At 39.4% G+C, this 21,239-nt stretch overlaps 1 protein-coding gene across 1 annotated transcript in view; it reads right to left on the bottom strand.

Moving 5' to 3' along the window:
• Positions 1-19,038, bottom strand: part of LOC110502713 (CUB and sushi domain-containing protein 1) — a 500,827-nt gene extending 481,789 nt beyond the window's left edge. The window contains exon 1 of the mRNA XM_090217249.1: positions 18,653-19,038. Coding sequence (XP_090073375.1) covers positions 18,653-18,719 — 67 coding nt within the window. The 5' untranslated portion in view covers positions 18,720-19,038. The remainder of the gene's footprint in view (positions 1-18,652) is intronic.
• Between the last annotated feature and the right edge of the window lie 2,201 nt (positions 19,039-21,239).

The raw sequence follows: 21,239 nt of genomic DNA, 5'->3' as shown, positions 1-21,239 counted from the left end.
CTCCAGAAGTTCAGTGAGGATCTCTGAATGATCCAATGTTGACCAAAATTACTAATGATGATAAATACAATCCACCTGTGTGTAATCAAGTCTCTGTATAAATGCACCTGCACTGTGATAGTCTCAGAGGTCCGTTAAAAGCGCAGAGAGCATCATGAAGAACAAGGAACACACCAGGCAGGTCCGAGATACTGTTGTGAAGAAGTTTAAAGCCGGATTTGGATACAAAAAGATTTCCCAAGCTTTAAACATCCCAAGGAGCACTGTGCAAGCGATAATATTGAAATGGAAGGAGTATCAGACCACTGCAAATCTACCAAGACCTGGCCGTCCCTCTAAACTTTCAGCTCATACAAGGAGAAGACTGATCAGAGATGCAGCCAAGAGGCCCATGATCACTCTGGATGAACTGCAGAGATCTACAGCTGAGGTGGGAGACTCTGTCCATAGGACAACAATCAGTCGTATATTGCACAAATCTGGCCTTTATGGAAGAGTGGCAAGAAGAAAGCCATTTCTTAAAGATATCCATAAAAGGTGTCGTTTAAAGTTTGCCACAAGCCACCTGGGAGACACACCAAACATGTGGAAGAAGGTGCTCTGGTCAGATGAAACCAAAATTGGCAACAATGCAAAACGTTATGTTTGGCGTAAAAGCAACACAGCTCATCACCATGAACACACCATCCCCACTGTCAAACATGGTGGTGGCAGCATCATGGTTTGGGCCTGCTTTTCTTCAGCAGGGACAGGGAAGATGGTTAAAATTGATGGGAAGATGGATGGAGCCAAATACAGGACCATTCTGGAAGAAAACCTGATGGAGTCTGCAAAAGACCTGAGACTGGGACGGAGATTTGTCTTCCAACAAGACAATGATCCAAAACATAAAGCAAAATCTACAATGGAATGGTTCAAAAATAAACATATCCAGGTGTTAGAATGGCCAAGTCAAAGTCCAGACCTGAATCCAATCGAGAATCTGTGGAAAGAACTGAAAACTGCTGTTCACAAATGCTCTCCATCCAACCTCACTGAGCTCGAGCTGTTTTGCAAGGAGGAATGGGAAAAAATGTCAGTCTCTCGATGTGCAAAACTGATAGAGACATACCCCAAGCGACTTACAGCTGTAATCGCAGCAAAAGGTGGCGCTACAAAGTATTAACTTAAGGGGGCTGAATAATTTTGCACGCCCAATTTTTCAGTTTTTGATTTGTTAAAAAAGTTTGAAATATCCAATAAATGTCGTTCCACTTCATGATTGTGTCCCACTTGTTGTTGATTCTTCACAAAAAAAATACAGTTTTATATCTTTATGTTTGAAGACTGAAATGTGGCAAAAGGTCGCAAAGTTCAAGGGGGCCGAATACTTTCGCAAGGCACTGTATATATTCTTCTCCATGTTTTGGCCACATACGAGTAGAGGACGAGTCAAAAACCTTCTTTGTATATGAGTTAACAGAATGTGCAATTTTCAGTGGGTAATTACTTTAAGATAGTACAATATTTGAAATATGCCCACATAGTTTTGAGGAGAAAGTTGCAATAGTCCAGTAAAATCCACCTTCAAATGGTAAATGTCAAATACCAAGCAGCTGGCAACTCCTATTTTTGGCAATATTTTGCCCTTTAGAGAATTTTGATTAGGTTGCTGGCATTTTGTTGAAGTGTTACTTCATGTAAGACTCTACTAAAGCTTTTCTTTGTGAGATACTCTACCCTCAGATATTTGGCTCCAATTACTGTCAATGCATCTGTGCTGCATGTACAACATAACACAATGCTTGTTATTTTCTATTGTCAAACGCTGCAGTTGTCCTCAGTTCTCTATTGAAGGTGTCAAAGAATCATCCAGAACACCACAGTTTTTTATCACGTGATGATTCTTACCTGTTGATACTTAGCAGACTATGTGTAGAGAGAGAGACTGCAGTTTCTATTTTGTATGACTACTGTAAGATGTACCAAATTAAAATGATGGGTGAAGCCTTTAAAGATAATTATACAGTGCCTTGCGAAAATATTCAGCCCCCTTGAACTTTGCGACCTTTTGCCACATTTCAGGCTTCAAACATAAAGATATAAAACTGTATTTTTTTGTGAAGAATCAACAACAAGTGGGACACAATCATGAAGTGGAACGACATTTATTGGATATTTCAAACTTTTTTAACAAATCAAAAACTGAAAAATTGGGCGTGCAAAATTATTCAGCCCCTTTACTTTAAGTGCAGCAAACTCTCTCCAGAAGTTCAGTGAGGATCTCTGAATGATCCAATGTTGACCTAAATGACTAATGATGATAAATACAATCCACCTGTGTGTAATCAAGTCTCCGTATAAATGCACCTGCACTGTGATAGTCTCAGAGGTCCGTCAAAAGCGCAGAGAGCATCATGAAGAACAAGGAACACACCAGGCATGTCCGAGATACTGTTTAAAGCCGGATTTGGATACAAAAAGATTTCCCAAGCTTTAAACATCCCAAGGAGCACTGTGCAAGCGATGATATTGAAATGGAAGGAGTATCAGAGCACTGCAAATCTACCAAGACCTGGCCGTCCCTCTAAACTTTCTGCTCATACAAGGAGAAGACTGATCAGAGATGCAGCCAAGAGGCCCATGATCACTCTGGATGAACTGCAGAGATCTACAGCTGAGGTGGGAGACTCTGTCCAGAGGACAACAATCAGTCGTATATTGCACAAATCTGGCCTTTATGGAAGAGTGGCAAGAAGAAAGCCATTTCTTAAAGATATCAATAAAAAGTGTTGTTTAAAGTTTGCCACAAGCCACCTGGGAGACACACCAAACATGTGGAAGAAGGTGCTCTGGTCAGATGAAACCAAAATTGAACTTTTTGGCAACAATGCAAAACGTTATGTTTGGCGTAAAAGCAACACAGCTGAACACACCATCCCCACTGTCAAACATGGTGGTGGCAGCATCATGGTTTGGGCCTGCTTTTCTTCAGCAGGGACAGGGAAGATGGTTAAAATTGATGGGAAGATGGATGGAGCCAAATACAGGACCATTCTGGAAGAAAACCTGATGGAGTCTGCAAAAGACCTGAGACTGGGACGGAGATTTGTCTTCCAACAAGACAATGATCGAAAACATAAAGCAAAATCTACAATGGAAGGGTTCAAAAATAAACATATCCAGGTGTTAGAATGGCCAAGTTAAAGTCCAGACCTGAATCCAATCGAGAATCTGTGGAAAGAACTGAAAACTGCTGTTCACAAATGCTCTCCATCCAACCTCACTGAGCTCGAGCTGTTTTGCAAGGAGGAATGGGAAAAAATGTCAGTCTCTCGATGTGCAAAACTGATAGAGACATACCCCAAGCGACTTACAGCTGTAATCGCAGCAAAAGGTGGCGCTACAAAGTATTAACTTAAGGGGGCTGAATAATTTTGCACGCCCAATTTTTCAGTTTTTGATTTGTTAAAAAAGTTTGAAATATCCAATAAATGTCGTTCCACTTCATGATTGTGTCCCACTTGTTGTTGATTCTTCACAAAAATATACAGTTTTATATCTTTATGTTTGAAGCCTGAAATGTGGCAAAAGGTCGCAAAGTTCAAGGGGGCCGAATACTTTCGCAAGGCACTGTACATCCTTAGAAGTTGTCAGAAAGTTGACAACCAATTGTTAGGTCTATGGTCTATCCTAAACAGCCAATGATCTAAAGTTTTTAGTCTCTAATGTCACATACATGACGCTGGAGACGAAGCAGGTACGGGGAGTCAAACATTTAATATTGAACGGACATGGAATGAGACAGGAACAGCGTCAGCAAACGAGTAATACAGACAAAAAATAATTAATGCAGCAGCAGGGAACAGAGCAAGGGAACTGACAAATATAGGGGAGGTAATAAACAGGTGATCAGTGATAAATCGCTGATGTGTGATATTGGACTAATACTCCATTGCTATTTGCGCATTCAGGTAAGCTAAACACAAAGTATAATGTCCAATACTGATGGCTGTAATTGCAGCAGGAGTAAACACATTGATGTAAATGTACATTAGGCCAAGCATCATTCATGAGAACTTTTGATGAGACTGATAGGTTTAGGGTAAATCACCAGAATGTTGTTGGGTGTGATGTCTGATTATGATTCTCTCACTGACTACATATTGCAGAGCTGTTAAGTGCATGAGTTAATGGACTATCTAAATTTTTGCTAAATTATTTCCTTCATTCAAATCAGATGTCTACAGTATTCTCTTCCCATTTGACCAAATAAATGATTTATTTACACTGAGCCACTTTCTGCAGTGCAATCAGAATGGGTGAGATAATCACATTTTCGGTAAAAAATAAAATTTCCTGTATGTGTTCTTTTATGCTGTATTTTTGGAAAGACGTAGGCCTACGACTTGTAAGGAAGAGGGATTTGATCTCTAAATATGTTGCTTATTAAACTTAATCTAATGCTTGTTAAATATATTTTGTTTGTTTTTTCTTAAAAAAATTTAAAGTGCTGATTTTAGCCAATATGCTACTGAAAGTGCTCAACTTTGATTTAGCTAGATGGTCACTGATACCCGTGACATTACTGACAAAACCGCTTTTACGCAAAAAAATACTTTGATGTGTCTAATATGATTCTAACATTGTTCCACGCAGGTTGTAAAATTTGATCAGCTGTTCACAAAGCACAATATATTAGCTAGTACTGTCTAATAGCTATAGATAGCGATCAGAAATTAGCCTGGATTCATCACACTTGATTCTCAACCTCATTTTCTTTCTCACATTCTGATGTCACTCAAGAAGTGCTAGCACACTGCCTTATTAGGAAACGCAGCCACCTGTTGGTAACGTTTAGCCAATTATAGGAGAGGTCATGAGAATTTCTTCATATCTGACTAGTTAACCTCAACTTTAGAATCCTCTTAAGAGAACCTCTTCATATCTGACTAGTTAGGAGGACTCTAAAGGCTAAACAATCATAATACAGTTTGTCTTACTCCTATACTGTAGGCCTGCATCTATATTTCATACATTTCTACTCTTTTGGAGTAGGCCTACTTTGAACATATTTATAGATGAACAGCTGTGTGGACATGCCCAGTCGTAGCTCATAGAAGGTTTTACGCCCAAACAGGTATAATTTGTAGGTCCGGCGTAGAGTACATTTTGCATTGGACATAGAGTTACGACCCACTTACAACCAACTGGAGCAACCGGCCCCAGCAAAGTCACATGAGAATTCAGGTAAACATTGTTCTTCATTGTTCTTGTGTTTAATATGCACCCTGGGCTTCACCCCCCTGGGTTTACCATACACTGAATCTCAAAATAGACCAAAGGAGAAATAATGCATATGAAATAGAATTACAATATTTTTACAGAACTATAGCATCTACCTCTACCAATGAGACTTCCCATTAGGGCCTCATAACCCTTTGAACATGTCCATAGTTATCCATAGTTATAAAGGGTTATCCATAAATAGCCTGAGTGACAGCCATAAGATATATTAAGTAGAGCTAGCCTGTATGGGGCGACAGGGTAGCCTAGTGGTTAGTGTGTTGGACTAGCAACCGCAAAGGTTGCATGTTCAAATCCCTGAGCTGACAAGGTAGAAATCTGGCATTCTGCCCCTGAACAGGCAGTTAACCCATGTTTTCCGTCACTGAAAATAATAATTTGTTCTTAACTGACTTGCCTAGTTAAATGAAGGTAAAATATCTCCCTGTCAGGAATGGTTTTGCATCTATCAACAGTAAACCTAGTGCCAATAAGTTTTTCCTGGACTTTTGTTATGTTTTCCATGTAACAATGTTGATTCTTCTGAATGCTGATCATTCTTAGAATGTATGATGACTGCATCATCATGCATATTATCTGTATGCCTTAAGTGTGTTACTGAAGCCTCCAAACAACTGTCTAACCTGGTGCAAGGTCGGTCCATCTCTTATCTGGTCAAGGAGCTTTAATATTGCTCACCACTGAGATGACATTGACTGTGGGACATTTCACAATTCCCAGTGGTTATTTCAGAAATCACAGTCCATTTAAAGCCGATTAAATATGATCGCAGCAGTAGAGTATTCCTCCACCATACAGCCACCACAAAGAACTGCACTCACATGGCAATATAAAGAACCGCCCCAGGTGGTAAGGGTAGGCAACAACACGTCTGCCACGCTGATCCTACTTAGTCCCCTCCTGTACTCCCTGTTCACCCACGACTGCGTGGCCAAACACGACTCCACCACCGTCAAGTTTGCTGACGACACAACAGTGCTACCACATCACCAATGAACTACCGACAACGATGAGACAGCCTATAGGGAGGAGGTCAGAGAACTGGCCATGTGGTGCCAGGACAACAACCTCTCCCTCAATGTAAGACAAAGAAGCTGATCGTGGACTACAGGAAAAGGAGGGCCAAAAAAGCCCCCACTAACATCAACAGGGCTGTAGTGGAGCGGGTCGAGAGTTTCAAGTTCCTTGGTGTCCACATCACCAGCGAACTATCATGATCCAAATACCAAGACAGTCGTGAAGAGGGCACAACAAAAACTTTTCCCACTCAGGAGACTGAAAAGATTTGGCATGGGTCCCCAGATCCTCAAAAAGTTCTACAGCTGCACCATCGAGAGCATGGTTGCATCACCACCTGGTATGGCAACTGCTCGGCATCTGACCGTAATGCGCTATGGAGGGTAGTGTGTACGGCCCAGTACATCACTGGGGCCAAGCTTCCTACCATCCAGGACCTATATAATAGGCGGCGTCAGAGGAAAGCCCATAAAATTGTCAGAGACTCCAGGCACCCAAGTCATAGACTGTTTTCTCCGTGCTTCTACACCTGCATTGCTTGCTGTTTGGGGTTTTAGGCTGGGTTTCTGTACAGCACTTTGAGATATCAGCTGATGTACGAAGGGCTATATAAATACATTTGATTTGATTTGATTTCTCTGCTACTGCACGGCAAGCAGTACCGGCGCGCCAAGTCTAGGACCAAAATTCTCCTTAACAGCTTCTATCCCCAAGCAATAAGATAACTGAACAATTAATCAAATGGCTCGGTACCGGTACCCCCTGTATATAGCCTCGTTATTGTTATTTCATTGTTACTTTTTATTATTTTTTACTTTAGTTTATTTGGTAAATATTTTCTTAACTCTTCTTGAACTGCACTGTTGGGGCTTGTAAGTAAGCAATTCAAGGTAAGGTCTACACTTGTTGTATTCGGCGCATGTGACAAATAACGTTTGATTTGAACAGTACACAGAGTCTGTAGAAAGTGTTGACATATCCATTTTAAATGCGCTACATTTCTCCTCTGAAAATCAGAGTAGCCTACATAACCATTTTAATTGTCATATACCATACATCCTGATAATCACCAAACGGGAGAGAACAACTTCAACATTTCATCCCTAAACTGTGCCAACCAGCCACTAACTTTAAATGCATATTTTTGGAGTTCCAAGCCATCCAGCCTTTCTTTTATTCTGCCTCTGATTTCGATAACCTTAAAATCACATTAAAATATGAAAAATGCAACACAATTTCTGCTGACTCTGTCTGCTTTGAAATGCAAATAGCCTTATTGGTTATATATAGCTAGGTTTCCATCCAAATGGCAACATATTTTCATGGAAGTATTCTACAATCCGCATAAAGAAAACGTGAATTTTCTCAACAGGGATGTGTTTCCACCAAACTGACTTGTTGTATAAAGAAAACGTGGATTTTCCCAACAGGGATGTGTTTCCACCAAACTGACTTGTTGCATAAAGAAAACATGGATTTTCCCAAAAGGGATGTGTTTCCACCAAACTGACTTGTTGTATAAAGAAAATGTGAATTTTCCCAACAGGGATGTGTTTCCACCAAACTGACTTGTTGTATAAAGAAAATGTGAATTTTCCCAACAGGGATGTGTTTCCACCAAACTGACTTGTTGCATAAAGAAAACGTGGATTTTCCCAACAGGGATGTGTTTCCACCAAACTGACTTGTTGTATAAAGAAAATGTGGATTTTCCCAACAGGGATGTGTTTCCACCAAACTGACTTGTTGTATAAAGAAAACGTGGATTTTCCCAACAGGGATGTGTTTCCACCAAACTGACTTGTTGCATAAAGAAAACGTGGATTTTCCCAACAGGGATGTGTTTCCACCAAACTGACTTGTTGTATAAAGAAAACGTGGATTTTCCCAACAGGGATGTGTTTCCACCAAACTGACTTGTTGTATAAAGAAAATCAGTGCGTGATGACTTAGTGCACACAATGTACTTTTATGCTTATGTTTTCATGCGCTGAATAAAAATCTAAAATACAATGTTTTCCATTGCACTTTCAACTCTACTGATAGTTTTTTCACAATTGTTGCATTAAATAGCAAATGTGCCTACTCTGGTCTTGGCACGTGCGCTCTATCCAACAGCTCGCAGATACAGTGCGGGTAGGCTGTGCGAGTAGGCTCATCTACATGATGAGATGATTATGGATAAGAGTGAGAATATTTTTAGTTGTGAAATGGCAGTCAAGCAACAATCATCATGTCACCAGAATAAGACCCTCAATATTTATTAGAAAGGTGCATCAAGCTCATCACCATGCACTTTCACCACCCTGTGAAGTTCATCATAATTTATTTCATCTGCAGACTAATAAACTGCAAGGTTTCCCGAGTCGTAGTTGGAGGACCACACACCATATCATCGCGTGACTCCAAGTTTAATTTGATATATTATTATATCAATATTTGCGCATAAAGGTGTTTCCACTGCCATTCTCACATAATTAATTTTATCAACACCAAAAGATCCCACCATGTTGAACAAAAACATTATCTGCCAGCATTTATAAAATTGTACCAAAACTTCCGTTTCCATCACAGGTGTCGTGATTTTTCGTTTTTTTTTCGGTATTACTTGACTTGCACAACTGTCAATGGAAACGTGGTTTATAAGAGGGGTCTTTTAAATGCATAAGTGGGCCTCAGACCTAGTGCCCAAAGAAGTGAAATAACTGGACAGGGAACAATTTTCGAAGTCACAAAACTCTCCATTTACCTTGTGTGGGAAATGAGGTGGCTGTCACAAACTCCAAATAAAAGATTCTGCTGCCACATAGCGCCAGCTGTCTGCTAAATAATTTATGCTTTTGGCTCTCAACTTTGCATCCGTCTGTCCAATCAATATTTTTCAATGGAAAGTGTATACTGTGCCTTGAGAAAGTATTCACACCCCTTGGCATTTTTCCTATTTTGTTGCCTTACAACCTGGATTTAAAATATATTTTTTGGGGGGGTTGTATCATTTGATTTACACAACATGCCTAACACTTTAAAAATGCAAAATGTATTTTATTGTGAAACAAACAAGAAATAAGACAAAAAACACAGAACTTGAGCGTGCATAACTATTCACCCCCCCCCCCCCCCCCCCCCCCCCCCCCCCCCCAAAAGTCAATAATTTGTAGAGACACCTTTTGCAGCAATTACAGCTGCAAGTCTCTTTGGATATGTCTCTATAAGCTTGGCACATCTAGCCACTGTGAGTTTTGCCCATTCTTCAAGGCAAAACTGCTCTGGCTCGTTCAAGATGGATGGGTTCCTGCTGGTATACAGCAATCTTTAAGTCATACCACAGATTCTCAATTGGATTGAGGTCTGGGCCTTGACTAGGCCATTCTAAGACATTTAAATGTTTCCCCTTAAACCACTTGAGTGTTGCTTTAGCAGTATGCTTGGGGTCATTGTCCTGCTGGAAGGTGAACCTCTGTCCCAGTCTCTGGAAGACTGAAAGAGGTTTCCATCAATCATTTCCCTGTATTTAGAGCCATTCATCAGTCCTTCAATTCTGACCAGTTTCCCAGTCCCTGCCGATGAAAAACATCCCCACAGCATGATGCTGCCACCACCATGCTTCACTGTGGGGATGGGTTCTAGGGGTGCTGAGAGGTGTTGGGTTTGTGCCAGATATAGCGTTTTCCTTGATGGCCAAAAAGCTCAATTTTAGTCTCATCTGACCAGAGTACCTTCTTCCATATGTTTGGGGAGTCTCCCACATGCCTTTTGGCGAACACCAAACGTGTTTGCTTGTTTTTTTCTTTCAGCAATGGCTTTTTTCCTGGCCACTCTTCCGTAAAGCCCAGCTCTGTGGAGTGTACGGTTTAAAGTGGTCCTATGGACAGATACTCCAATCTCCGCTGTGGAGCTTTGCAGAACCTTCAGGGTTATCTTTTGCCTCTTTGTTGCCTCTCTGATTAATGCCCTCCTTGCCTGGTTCGTGAGTTTTGGTGGGTGGCCCTCTCTTGGCAGGTTTGTTGTGGTGCCAAATTCTGTCAATTTTTTAAATAATGGATTTAATGGTGCTCCTTGGGATGTTCAAAGTTTCTGATATTTTTTTATAACCCAACCCTGATCTGTACTTCTCCACAGCTTTGTCCCTGACCTGTTTGGGAAGCTCCTTGGTCATCATGGTGCCGCTTACTTGGTGGTGCCCCTTGATTAGTGGAGTTGCAGACTCTGGGGCCTTTCAGAACAGGTGTATATATACTGAAATCATGTGACAGATCATGTGACACTTAGATTTCAGACAGGTGGACTTTATTTAACTAATTATATGACTTCTGGAGGTAATTGGTTGCACCAGATTTTATTTAGTTGCATCATAGCAAAGGGGGTGAATACATATGCATGCACCACTTTTCCATTTTGTATTTTTTCAAATTTTTTGAAACAAGTTTTTTTCCCCATTTCACTTCACCAATTTTGACTATTTTGTGTATGCCCATGACATAAAATCCAAATAAAAATCAATTCAAATTACAGATTGTAATGCAACAAAACAGGAAAAATGCCAAGGGGGCTGAATACTTTTGCAAAGCACTGTAACTATAAATAGGAATCTATTTTACTGATTACACAATTTAGAGTCTAAAATGGCATGGACAGCTATGCATCTTGACTCTTCTAAGAATTGTAGATTATTCTAATAATGTACATGTTTTTCCATGTAAAACAATTATATGTACATGTTCCAGAATCAGTTACAAAACTCAAAGTAGTTAGTATACATATGTGTAAAAAGCACCATCAATAAATTACATGTATAGCCTTTGTTTTATAGTAAGTTTGTCTTGAAGAGTGCCATAGTAGAAGAAATACTATTATACAAAATAGCAGGCAGTAAAGATTCAATAGAGTTTCATGAGTGTTCATGCTGGTGCAAGCACACAACTGATTCACTAGCTCCATGGCGGAAATGGCTAGACATCTCTTTGAAATGTAGGTTAGAGCTCTTCAAAACTATCTGAACCATGCCCAATCAAGACTATTTTAAGTCATGTTCATTACTGTATAATCATTTGTACATAGACTATAGCCATTAACAGGAAAATATCCAGTTTCTACATTCAAGAAACAAAAATGAAGTAAAGTAAAGGACTGACGCTACATTTCTGATCATGGCAATATTTCTGCTTAATTAGGCCGTTTCACAATTCAAACAGGTCAGTCTTGTTTGAATAAAAAAAGTGCCTTTCTATGACTGGATTCCCTCCCCATCAATGTCTAGATTCTAGAATGTCACATTTGCATGCAAGGTTTGTGGTCTGACGGATTCACAATGTCTTGTAGTTAAGCAACGACTCTATCACCTAATTGTCACCATGAATCTGCCTTGGACAATCAAACATGCACAAGATGGCCTGTATTATGTTGGTAAATTAAGCTACCACCCTGCTTGTATTATAACCCCGCACCCTGCCTCGGTGCAAATAGGCTTTACAGTAATTTCACCTTTGTTTACAATATCAATACACTTAAAGGTTTTAAGCATATACTGGCAAATAATTGCATCAAATTGATTTTTAAGATGTTCCCTACATTGCTTGTTTCAGGAAGTATTCATAGCCCTTGACGTATTCCACATTCTGTTACAGTCCGAATTCAAAATGGATTAAATCGATTTTCATTCTCACCCATCTACACACAATAACCCATAATGATAAAGTTAATTTTGGGGGGAGGGAATGTATGCACATTTATTGATAATTAAATTCCAAAATATCTCATTTACATAAGTATTCACACCCCTGAGTCAATACATGTTAGAAACACCTGTGGCAGCGATTACAGCTGCGAGTCTTTCTGGGTTAGACTCTGAGAGCTTGGATTGTACAATATTTGCACATTTATTATTTTCATAATTCTTCAAACTCTGTAAAATTGGTTGTCGATCATTGTTAGACAACCATTTTCAAGTCTTTCCATGGATTTTAAAGCAGATTTAAGTCAAAACTGTAACTCGCCCACTCAGGAACATTCACTGTGTTCTTGATAAGCAACTCGTGTCAATTTGGCTTTGTTTTAGGTTATTGTCCTCCCAGTGTCTGGTGGAAAGCAGACTGCAACAGGTTTTCAGGTTTAGCCTGTACTTAGTTCCATTCAGTTTATTTTTTTTACCTGAAAAACTCACCAGTCCTTGATGATTACAAGCATACCCATAACATGATGCAGCCACCACTATGCTTGAAAATATGGCTACTCAGTAATGTATTGCATTGTATTGTATTGTATTTGTATTTCTCAAAAAGTGCATATTACTTTAGTGCCTTGTTGCAAACAGGATACATGTTTTGGAATATTTTTTATTCTGTACAGGATTCCTCTTTTTCACTCTGTCAATTAGGTTAATATTGTGGATTAACTACAATGACGTTGATCCTCATCCTCCTATCACAGTCATTAAACTCTGTAACTGTTTTAACGTCACCATTGGCCTCATGGTGAAATCCCTGAGCGGTTTCCTTCCTCTCCGGCAACTGAGTTAGGAAGGATGCCTGGATCTTTATAGTGACTGGGTGAATTGATACATACCATCCAAAGTATAATTAAAAACTTCACCATGCTCAAAGGGATATTCAATGTCTACATTTTTTGTTTGACCTAAACTCAGCAAAAAAAGAAATGTCCCTTTATCAGGACATTAGAGTTTAAACCCTTTACAATGAAGATTTTTAGATTTTTTTGAAAGACAAAGATAATTCGTAAAAATCAAAATAACTTCACAGATCTTCATTGTAAAGGGTTTAAACTCTGTTTACCATGCTTGTTCAATGAACCATAAATAATTAATGAACAAGCACCTGTGGATCGGTCGTTAAGACACTAACAGCTTACAGACGGTGGGCACTTAAGGTCACAGTTATGAAAACTGATGACACTAAAGAGGCCTTTTGACTGACTCTGAAAAACACGTCTGCGTGAACGTGCCTTAGGCATGCTGCAAGGAGGCATGAGGACTGCAGATGTGGTCAGGGCAATAAATTGCTATGTCCATACTGTGAGACGCCTAAGACAGCGCTACAGGGAAACAGGATGGACAGCTGATTGTCCTTGCAGTGGCAGACCACGTGTAACAACACCTGCACAGGATCAGTACATCCGAACATCACACCTGCGGGACAGGTACAGGATGGCAACAACAACTGCCGAGTCACACCAAGAATGCACAATCCCTCCATCAGTGCTCAGACTATCCGCAATAGGCTGAGAGAGGCTGGACTCAGGGCTTATAGGCCTGTTGTAAGGCAGGTCCTCACCAGAAATTACCGGCAACAACGTCGACTATGGGCACAAACCCACTGTTGCTGAACCAGACAGGACTGGCAAAAAGTGCTCTTCACTGACGAGTCACGGTTTTGTCTCACCAGGGGTGATGGTCGGATTCGTGTTTATTGTCGAAGGAATGAGCGTTATGCCAAGGCCTGTACTCTGGAGCGGGATCAATTTGGAGTTGGAGGGTCCGTTATGGTCTGGGGCGGTGTGTCACAGCATCATTGGACTGAGCTTGTTGTCATTGCAGGAAATCTCAACGCTGTGCATTACAGGGAAGACATCCTCCTCCCTCATGTGGTACCCTTCCTACAGTCTCATCCTGACATGACCCTCCAGCATGACAATGCCACCAGCCATACTGCTCGTTCTGTGCGTGATTTCCTGCAAGACAGGAATGTCAGAGCCCGGATCTCAATCGCATTGAGCACGTCGGATCCTGTTAGATCAGAGGGTTAGGACTAGGGCCATTCCCCCCAGAAATGTCTGGAAACTTGCAGGTGCCTTGGTGGAAGAGTGGGATAACATCTCATAGCAAGAACTGGCAAATCTGGTGCAGTCCATGAGGAGGAGATGCACTGCAGTACCACACCAGATACTGACTGTTACTTTTGATTTTGATCCCCCTTTGTTCATGGACACATTATTCCATTTCTGTTTGTCACATGTCTGTGGAACTTGTTCAGTTTATGTCTCAGTTGTTGAATCTTGTTATGTTCATACAAATATTTATACATGTTAAGTTTGCTGAAAATAAATGCAGTTGACAGCATCTTTTTATGCTGAGTTTATATACCTATAGGTGCCCTTCTTTGCGAGAAATTGGGAAACCTCTGTGGTCTTTGTGGCTGAATCTGCGTTTGAAATTCACTGCTCGACTGAGGGACCTTACAGATAATTCATTATATGTGTGGGGTACAGAGATGATGTAGACATTCAAAAATAATTTACTACTGCACACTGAGTCCATGCAACTTACTATGTGACTTGTTAAGCAAATGTTAACTCCTGAACATATTGAGGCTTGCCATAACAAAGGGATTGAATACTTATTGACTCAAGACACTTCAGCTTATCATTTGAATACATTTGTAAACATTTAAAAAAACGTAATACCACTTTGACATTATCGGGTGTTGTGTGTCTGTAGGCCAGTGACAAAATATATAAATGTAATCTTAAATTCAGGCCGTAACACAACAACATTTGGAAAAAGTCAATAGGTGTGAATACTTTCTGAAGGCACTGTATCTCTACCATCATCATAGGGTCTCAATCTGTACATTGTAGTCTACAGAATAAGGCAAACAGTTGAGACTAGAATTTTTGTGAATCAGGGATCTCACTTTCTATCCTATAGATAAATTAATAAACACATGTATTTGTTAACCATAAACTTATTATTGGCATTACAATGACATAGGTCTGAAATGTGTACGGGGCATTCTATTAGAATAATCTATAACATCCTGCATGATAAAAAAAGATTAATTAGGCCATGTCCGCCCAAAGTCCCCACATGACTTTGAGATGCAGCATTGTCATTAACTCTGATGGCACAGCTGTGACAAAACAAATGTTTCTTTCACAAGCCTGGGAACCACTGAAAATGCCTGCAGCGTTGTTAATTCCTCTGGAAATCATATCACTCAAAACTAAATATTATGGGAGTTGAAAAACGAGTGTTTGACGTATGATTCATGCACATTAGGCCCCTCTCTGCAGAAAGTAGAGGCTTCATATGAATATATCAGGAGGGCTAAATGAGTACCAGGTATCTTATATCCTGATGCCTAGTCACCTTACCCCTATATTATCTACATATCTACCTTTATGACGCCCGTATCCATGCACATTGTAAATGTGAACTGACTGACACCGTATATATTATGCTTGCTTACTTTCTCATGTTCTTATTATTATCTCTTGTGTGTTTTTGTTCTACCTTATGTCATTTTTAACATTACATTGTTATTGATTACTGCATTGTTGGGTTTATAGCTGGCAAGAGAGGCATTTCACTGTACAGTACTTGTGCATATGACATTGACACTTGAAGAACTTGAAAACCAATGCTATAATGAAGGTGAGAGACTGAATAATCTAATGGCAACTGCCTTGCCGGCGCAATGCCACTTTGTCCAAGCGACTCCTTAACTCGTTCTTAACAGTATCCCATGACAAAGGATGCTAGCCTAATGTAAGAGGAAGTCATCACCAGTGGTGGAAAAAGTACTCAATTTTCATACTTGAGTAAAAGATATGTTAACAGAAAATTACTCAAGTAAAAGTGAGTCACCCAGTAAGATACTACTTGAGTAAAAGTCTAAAAGTATTTGATTTTAAATATACTTAAGTATCGAAAGTAAATGGAATTGCTAAAATATATTTAGGTATTAAAAGTTAAAGTATAAATAATTTCAAATTCCTTATATTAAGCAAACCAGATGGGACAGTTTTTATTAGTTTTTATTATTGATGGATAGCCAGGGGCACACTCCACCACTCGGACATAGTTTACAAACAAAGCATTTGTGTTTAGTGAGTCTGCCAGATCAGAGGCAGTAGGTGTGACCAGGGATGTTCTCTTGATGAGTGCATGAATTTAACCATTTTCCTGTCAAAATGTAACGATTACTTTTGGGTGTCAGGGAAAATGTCTTGAGTAAAAAGTATATTATTTTTTTTAGGAATGTAGTGAAGTAAAAGTTGGTAAAAATATAAAAAGTAAAGTACAGATACCCCAAAAAAACTACTTAATTAGTACTTTAAACTATTTTTACTTAAGTACTTTACACCACTGGCCATCACAAAGTCTTACTGAGTCCAACAAAAATCTTTGACCTCTGTCATTGTGTCATTTCAAACCAGATTCTTACAATGAGTATAAACCACTTGGACTAAGTTCTCTGTTTCTATGGAAATGCCAGCTGCACTACATAAACTGACCAGCACAGGAGAGAGTAGGACAATTGCTGCATCAAAAAAACATCTGCAAGTTAGCCTGTGATGGGTGAGTTCTGAAGAATGATTCATTAAATGATATCTAGGAGAATTGGATGTGATCAAAGTATTGCTAGAGTCAGTGGAAGTTGTCCTTATGGCCCGTATATGCATCTAGAATCCACTTGAATGTCAGCACAAACATGGGACCTTGCCTAATATGGCTAAAGGATTGGGTGGGTGTGGGTGGGAGGTATGATGAAACTGCACTTCACTATCAATTGTGGGTCAAAATATTATTAATTGGAGTCTGGGGTTTACCCTTTGCCAGGAGGTAGGCCTATGACCTGTAAGCATGCTGAGGGTGTTGTGTTCAGAGGTTCAGACACTCATCAGTTTAGAAACATATAGCCTATGTTGCACATGGGGATGTGTAACTTACACCTCAGACTGAAGTGTCCCCACTTGTGTCTCTGAATGACTAGCGTTCTGTGTGGCGCGACTGGTAAAATGCTTTGGGAAGGCAGTCACGTGTGCTAGCAAGGCAGAGGTCCTCGGTTCGAGCCTCACTGTGAGATGAATCCATAAAAGTGGTACTCGCTAGGCAAGCAGTGTGATGTCCTTTATGCCCGCATGTGCAATTCCATTCCTTACTACTTAAGACAAACATTGAGTGAATATATAGGCTGCTACAGAACAATTGTCATACACAAACAGCAATAGTCATAGTCATATAGCTAAGCCTGTAACCGTCTGTTGTCAAAACGGCCTAGTTTTAATGACATGATACGATGTTGAATCACTTGTGTCAATAATTAAATATTCAGATGTTACAACAAACTATGCAGTGAGCCTTCCTTGTCAACACGTGTTCCATAAGGTTTTCCCGGGATTAACGTTGGATGTTAGGGTAGACTGTAGCAATTGAAATAGCCTATGAACCTGAATTTGAGGCATGTCATTATCATTACTGCCTATTGTCAGAACAACATTGGAATGCACATCTGGTTCAGAAATGCATAGCAGCCAGCTAGCTACGACCACAGATACTACTGATATATATTCAATATTCAACAATGGCCACTGTAGTCGACTATAGACTTAGTCTTGAACTTATGATCAATATTGTATCTCAATCTACCCCCAACCCCCTCCCCTCTTCAGTACTGGTTCTCCCCTTCAATTACAGTACATCTACATGATTGAAACTGACATTTTAAGAGGCATTACAAAGAAAACGACACTGATGATAGCCTATTTGCCAAGTTACTAACGTATTTTCATTACTAGCAATATTCATGAACCATTACAAATATTCACAAATTGCCCATCATTGTACTTCTATGGTTTACCATTAAAAAATAGAGACATTGTTTAAACTAAATTACATGAAAGTACAGATGTGATCAATAAAAACGAATCTTTAGGATCCAAAACAGTTTCAAATAAGAAGTACACACGTCCATATAGGCCTACATGATTAATCCAATGATGGCAATGAAAAGTACATGAGAATAAGAACCACTGGTATAATCATGAAGGGATTGTTTTACAATCCATGGTGAAAGAACAAAAAATAACAGTCTGATAACAAATAATTAATTTGGCTAGTGGAGGAATATTAATGGTGGCCTCCACGGAGATTTCATGATTAGGCTAAAGTGACACAAGCCTTTGCCATTGTTTCTTTCACACGAATGTGGCTTTTTAAAACACTTAAAACCATTGGAGAGCGCATTCACTTGTCAGAGGAGAAGTAAAATGCTCATAAAGGCGCTATTGATGAGGCACTTGTGCAACGGCATGCCAGTCTCTCTCGGAAATGCAAGAATGAGACCGACGTCAGGTTTCAGTCAAAAGCACATATAAAAACTGAAATTATGCCCAAATTATCAATTATCAATAGACTACCATGAAAAGACAATAAATAGTCACCGTCATTCATCAGGCGTTTAATAATCACTGTAGGCTAATTGAGAAACGTTTTGGCTCTGGATATATTGCATACATGCAAGTTTTTCTCAAACTATTAAACGTCAGATTAGACGTATGACACAGTCACGTCTCTATAGAGCAAACCCCACATATGGAAAGGATTTTAACTTACCGTTAGCTGCGGTAATCAGACATGCAAAAATAAGCACTGTATGCTTAAATTTCCCCATCGCAGTCATGTTCGTTGTTATTCCACGCAGCCCCCGGTTTCTTGGGTTTTGTTCAACGATCACAAAAATACATAGAGATCCAGCTTTGGCAAGAAGATGTGACGCCTATGGTGCAGGGATTCGCCTATATTAGCTCTCATATCATCAAGAAATGCTACTGCAGAGATACGAGATTGACGAGCAGAGACCCAAATAGGTTTCCTTGATCCAAGGATAGCAAGAATGTGTACTGTGGGCTACTACGAGATTGCAAGAGAGGGAAGAGTAGAGGGAGCCTGTATCCAACAAAAAGAGTTGGACTCAACCATCATATACAGCCTGGTCTCATAGAGTAGACGTAATACAGTAAATGTAAATCCGAGACACTCAAATGAGTATTATGTTACATTTGGTATGGTTACATAAGACAGAAGGCTGCTTAAGGCAACAACAAAAAAAGTAGGGTGGTCGGTCGGGGTGGACATGTAGACAGACGTGTGACGTGAATGTCTAGCAACCTAAAGGTTGTGTGTTAAATATCATCACGGACAACTTTTGCATTTGAGCTAATTAGCTACTTTACAACTACTTACAATTTTTTTTTTACAACTACCTAGCATGTTATCTAACCCTCCCCCTAACCCTTTAACTTAATGACTAACCTTAAGCCTAACCTTAACCCCTAACCCCTAGCTAATTTTATTGTTAGCCACCTAGCTAACGTTTGCCACACAAATTGGAGTTCATAAAATATCATACATTTTGAAAATTCGTAACATAGTGTATAGATTGCAATTGATAACATATTTTACGAAAAGGGTGATGGACATGCACAAATTATTACATACCACACAAAAATGTCATGCTCATTGGAGTGTCTCAGAATTATATTTACTGTGTTACATCTACTCCTGAGTCCAGGTTGCCAAATATGATACAAGGGAATTTAGAATCAATCTGAGTGCCTGTACTGCAATCTGAGCGCCTGCACTTTGAGACTGGTAGCATACCACCACTCTGAAGAAGCACCTACACAGGTGCAAATGCATCAAATTCAGTGAAACGCATGTTAACACTGTAATATCACCTACTAGAGCAAGAGATTAATGATTGACAGACAATATGACCAAGAGAAGGAACATGTAAACATGTTTTAAATAGATATTTTCTATGTTTCTGCTTTACACGAACCCTAGGAATTAAACCAATTTCACAAGATCACACCTGTAGGCTGCTTCACCCATTATAAATTCAAATCAAATTAATATGCAATCGATTGTTGTGTGGAGCCTTTGTTGATTGGTGTAGCCCAGTATGTAAGCAGAGTGGGAACACCACTGCTTTATAATCAGAAATGTAACACTGCATTCTTATCATCACTCTCCAACTAGCACCAATGCACTGTTCCCTCCATTTTGGTAGGAAGCCTACAAAGACATACATAGACATTACGATGTGGTTAACGAAATATGTTTCACAATTGCACTTTGTTTTCAGGTGTGGATGACTCCTGCATAAAGCTGAAATTCCCTTAAGATGAATGTCTACTTGCATCTATTTGATTATAAAGTAACCTAAATGATCTGGTTTGCTGTATTGGGAGAAAAAATGTCTAATTTTTATGGACTGGTAACTAATGGAAGAAAGCTTGTCATCAAACCTTTCAAAACATCAAATTCCAATTCACTGTATAAAACATATAGGATAGAACACAATATGTATTCAGTTGTGCCCATGTTCATTAAGCCTACATACAACTAAAAATATTCAGTCATTGCCAAAATAGAAATTCTAAAATGGTAAGTCCAGCTGTTTTCTGTTAACTGCGTCATGCACATTGGACAGCAACACACTAAAGTAAAACGTGTGACTCTGCTGCCATCTAGTGAAAATAAATACATGGCCAGTATACTGAATGTGCCGAACTTTAAAGACAAATAATATAGTTTTCACTCCAATAAAGATTTACAATTACAAACGATCAAGGGCCTACAAGAGTTTTGGTGAGGTTTAGAAATACATTTTTAGAGGAGAGAATGAAAATGTCATTAAACAAACACGAATAAACAGGTAGATCTATTGTCTATTCAGAATGTGGCATTCCTCTCTCCCTCTTGACAGTAATTGGCTGAAAGGACGGAATTAGAGATCAATGTGGGTGGGGAGTTTTTCTGTGGCTCTACACTAATTTGAATGACAAAATTCACTCAGCTGAAAATTAGAACTGATTAACAGTGAAATTGATATTCCTGTATAATCTGCAAGGTCTAAGTATGCCATCGTGCATATTTAATTGAGGAATTAAGGAATTGGCCATTCAGTGAACCACGATTGAGTGATGAGTAAATCATGCCAGAGATCTGAACACTTGCTAAAGCCTATGCTTTAATTCAGTGGGTTAACAAAGTACACTGAACAAAAATATCAAGCAAAGTGTTGGTCCCATGCTTCATGAGCTAAAATAAAAAATCCCAGAAATGTTCGATACGCACAAAAAAGCTTATTTCTCTCAAATGTTGTGCACAAATGTGTTTACATCTGCGTTGGTAA

Source organism: Oncorhynchus mykiss, chromosome 23 (genome assembly GCF_057628025.1).
Source record: "Oncorhynchus mykiss isolate SJ-2025 chromosome 23, ASM5762802v1, whole genome shotgun sequence".
NCBI classification, from domain to species: Eukaryota; Metazoa; Chordata; class Actinopteri; order Salmoniformes; family Salmonidae; genus Oncorhynchus; species Oncorhynchus mykiss.
This window is presented reverse-complemented; position numbering and strand designations above follow the sequence as displayed.